Source organism: Meleagris gallopavo, assembly GCF_000146605.3.
Source record: "Meleagris gallopavo isolate NT-WF06-2002-E0010 breed Aviagen turkey brand Nicholas breeding stock chromosome 2 unlocalized genomic scaffold, Turkey_5.1 Chr2_random_7180001957805, whole genome shotgun sequence".
NCBI lineage: Eukaryota > Metazoa > Chordata > Aves > Galliformes > Phasianidae > Meleagris > Meleagris gallopavo.
Window position 1 is genome coordinate 5,212 of NW_011094120.1, and position 3,917 is coordinate 9,128.

At 50.5% G+C, this 3,917-nt stretch overlaps 1 protein-coding gene across 1 annotated transcript; it reads left to right on the forward strand.

Annotated features, from left to right (window-relative positions):
• The first annotated feature begins 2,396 nt into the window (after window positions 1-2,396).
• LOC100541996 (olfactory receptor 14A16-like) lies at window positions 2,397-3,392 on the forward strand. The gene has a single exon (XM_010726321.1). It carries the CDS (start codon window positions 2,397-2,399, stop codon window positions 3,390-3,392), a length of 996 nt encoding a protein of 331 aa, XP_010724623.1.
• Window positions 3,393-3,917: the final 525 nt, after the last annotated feature.

The window sequence follows — 3,917 nt, forward strand, 5'->3', positions numbered from 1 at the left end:
TGGTCCAAGCAAGAGCTCAGGCCTGCAAGTGTACAGAGCTTTCTAGCGCAGCTTACGCTGGTGTTCTCATTAGTGTAAAAACACATAAGACACAATCTATCTAGAACTGATTATTAGATTTTAGTGCTTCTATGTTATTTGTGTTCAGAAGGTGGCACATAATCATTGGACCCATTGTGGGGCACCAAGTTGTCCAATCAGCACGGACACTCCTGGGCATGGCTTTCCTGAAGGTTCTGTGCTGCATTTGCAGCTGCATGTGAGTGTGCTGGACAGCCCAGGGAACTGACAAGGCACCAGGCTGCTTCTGATGCCATTCACATGAGAACACATAGAAAACTGAGGTTTCATCATTTGGAGAATAGAGACGTGTATTAGCTTTGTAGTGCCTTGAGCTCCTGAAAATAGAGTAGACCGAGTACAGGGAAAGATCCATTCAGTCAGCTGCATAACTCTGCATGTTCCATGGAGATGAGTGGAAAAAGCTCACATGGGTGCCCTAAACGCAGGGGTCTGTTGTCATTTAGGATGAACAAGAATACCTCTATCCCCTCTCTGGCCCTCAGCTGATGCTCAGGAAGGAGGTGTCTATGTCAGGGATTTCCCACACACCTTACAAGCACTAGCACACATCCAGCAGCACCCCAGGCACCTTGGTCATCACCCAGGCTCTGTGTGAGCAACTGACTCCCTGCTGAAGGACCAAGGACTCAGAGCAGGAGCTCACATGCAGGCAACTCCTTGTGCACAGCTGAACTGAACCAGAGGAATCCCTGAAACTCCCGTGCATCCATGGGGTGCTGAATCCCATTTAAGCTGCAGGGTTTCCATCTAGGGATGAGATGCCTGCACTGCCTCCGCTGGATCACTGCCCTGTCTAGAGGAAGTCCACTGTCCTGGTCTGTGTGTCCTTTTTGTTTCACCAAATACACTCTGTTAGGACTAGTCATGTGTCTATAACTGGTCACTGTTCACTGGACATTTGGTGGTTAACTCAGCAGATTTCAGAGTACAGTCATGATACTGTTGTCTTTCAGGATCTGATGGCCATGGAGACAAAGGGACATCTCAGGGGAGATCAGAAGGGAAGATAGAAATGTCATCGTCTGCTGCTGAGCTGGGCTGGGCTCCTGGGACTCAGGGAGCTCCTAAAAGGGGGCAGTGCTGCAGGGAGACAGCTGTGCCCAGGAACAGCTCCTGTGCAGCATGCAACAGGACTGTGGGCATGGTCTGCCAGAGACAGGTAGAGGAAAGAAGGAAGAGAGCCGACAGGCTGTGTGGCATGTTAGGCTGTGAGCTCACTGGAGGAGCATTTCTCACAGCCCTTAACAAGGTAAGTCTCTCATTGCAGTCAGAGTAGTGGCTTAAACGCAGGAATCACTATATCTGGGACATCCCATTGCAGGTCTGGATGAAGGCACTGCATAAGACTTTATTTTGGATTAAAACCTGCGCCAAGGTCTTCCTTGCTGCAGCATGAGAGCACAGCCCTGAGGGCTGCGTGTGCCAGGACGGCTGCAGGCTGTGCAGCCGGGGCTGCAGCCGGGTGCCCAGGGCTGTCGTGCAGAGCAGGTCCCTGCTGTGGCCCAGGGGCTGTGTGCCAGGGCAGGGACTCTGCCGCCTGCCAGGCTCAGCACTCAGCTGCCCGGGGAGCTGCCCAGGGCGCTGCGGGGAGACGTGTGGGGAGGAGCAGGACAGGGCGAGGGCGAGGGGGAGGGGGCCGTTCTGCTGCCAAAGCTGCTGCCTGGGGCAGGGGGATCACAGCTACACTGCACCCCAGGGTGTTTCCAGGGGCACTTTGCAAGAGGAGAGACAAGGCAGGGATTTTCCTTTTCTTTTTCTTAGGGAAGGGGAAGGAGTTGTAGACAGAATTCTAAAAGGAGCTGTGAAATAAGAACACATCTCTGAGAATCCTGAGTTGTACATTTCTCATTCTGCTGTTATATGAACAATCTCCTCATGTGCTTTCAGTTTCTCTTCTCCCAAAGGACAGCACCAGCTGAAATTATTGTCATTCTCTGCAGACATGAACAATGAAATTATCCTGCAAACAGGCAGCTTTCTCTACCAGAAATTTAAATGCACAGTAGTTGAGATAGGCATTCTGAGTGCAGACAGGGTAAAGACATGAGACATGGAAATTGCTTGGAAGAGTAAAATAACCAGGCAGCTGAGATAAGATTAGGGAATGAGAGGAAATAAGAGCCTGTTAAGCTTCTAGTTCTTGAGGTACAGTGAAGCTCATTAAAATAAACTCCTATAATGGACTTAAATGAACATTTTCCACACACAAACAAAAACGTCTATATAATGGTGGGTAGAGTGTCTGTGCAAATGGTCTTGACTCGTCATTATCTTCTGCACTCTGCACAGGACTCCACGCCCAGGAACTGCAGATGGCCAACAGCAGCTCCATCAGCGAGTTCCTCCTGCTGGTGTTGGCAGACACGCGGCAGCTGCAGCTCCTGCACTTCTGGCTCTTGCTGGGCATCTACCTGGCTGCCCTCCTGGGCAACGGCCTCATCAGCACAGCCGTAGCCTGCCACCACCGCCTGCACAGCCCCATGGACTTCTTCCTGCTCAACCTCGCCCTCCTCGACCTGGGCTGCATCTCCACCACTCTCCCCAAAGCCATGGCCAATGCCCTCTGGGACACCAGGGACATCTCCTATGCAGGATGTGTTGCCCAGAACTTTCTCTTTGTCTTTCTTATCTCAGCAGAGTATTGCATTCTCACCATCATGTCCTATGACCGCTACGTTGCCATCTGCAAGCCCCTGCACTACGGGACCTCGATGGACAGCAGAGCTTGTGCCACCATGGCAGCAGCTGCCTGGGCCACTGGGGCTCTCTTTGCTCTGCTGCACACTGCCAACACATTTTCACTGCCTCTCTGCCAAGGCAATGCTGTGGATCAGTTCTTCTGTGAAATCCCTCAGATCCTCCAGCTCTCATGCTCAAAATCCTATCTCAGGGAGTTTGGACTTATTGTGCTTAGTGCACATGTGTTTTTTGGGTGTTTTGCTTTCATTCTGTTCTCTTATGTGCAGATCTTCAGGGCTGTGCTGAGGATGCCCTCTGAGCAGGGACGGCACAAAGGCTTCTCCATGTGCCTCCCTCACGTGATCGTGGTCTCCTTGTTTCTCAGCACTGTGGTGTTTGCCCACCTGAAGCCCTTCTCCATTTCCTCCCCATTCCTGGATCTGATGGTGGCAATTCTCTACTCGGTCGTTCCTCCAACACTGAACCCTGTTATCTACGGCATGAGAAACAAGGAGATCAAGCATGCCCTCAACCAAGTGTTGCAGCATGCAATATCCCAGCTGCAAGAATGTGCACGACTTCCTCACATTGTTCCCTGTGGACGTTCTTTATATTTTATGTATGTATGACTTTTTGTCTGTTTGTGTAAGTGCAATACAATAATCTTGGAAAAAGCATTGCAATTTATTCTACTTCTTCTTACCCGTCTGCTTTCCGTTTACTCTCAGCAAGACCTCATGTAAATATGGAAACAGATTCACCAAATAGATTAAAAAACACTATAAAACCTTGCAAAAAATACTGTTCCTTAGCTTTTCTCTCTCCCTACCTTGTCTGGATCTGGGGAAGGTACAGCCACAGAGAGCTGTACAACACACTGTTTTCATTCCTGGGCTCTTTACACTGCCACACTGCTCTCACGTCCTTGCATTTGTGCAGACCTGAAGGTCCTGTGTTTCTCACAACAGTGCTGTTGTCTCTACAGCAGCACTCCGGGGCTGCAGTCAGTAGTCAGCAATATGAACCGCTGTGTCACAGTGGTCTCCTTGCTGGCACCACCATAACAGGAGGGGCTCATCAGAGCAGGACCAGAGAACTGGAGGCCTCTTCCAAAGCTGCTGTAAGGAATAGACCTCAGGAGCTGCTCCCTGAGA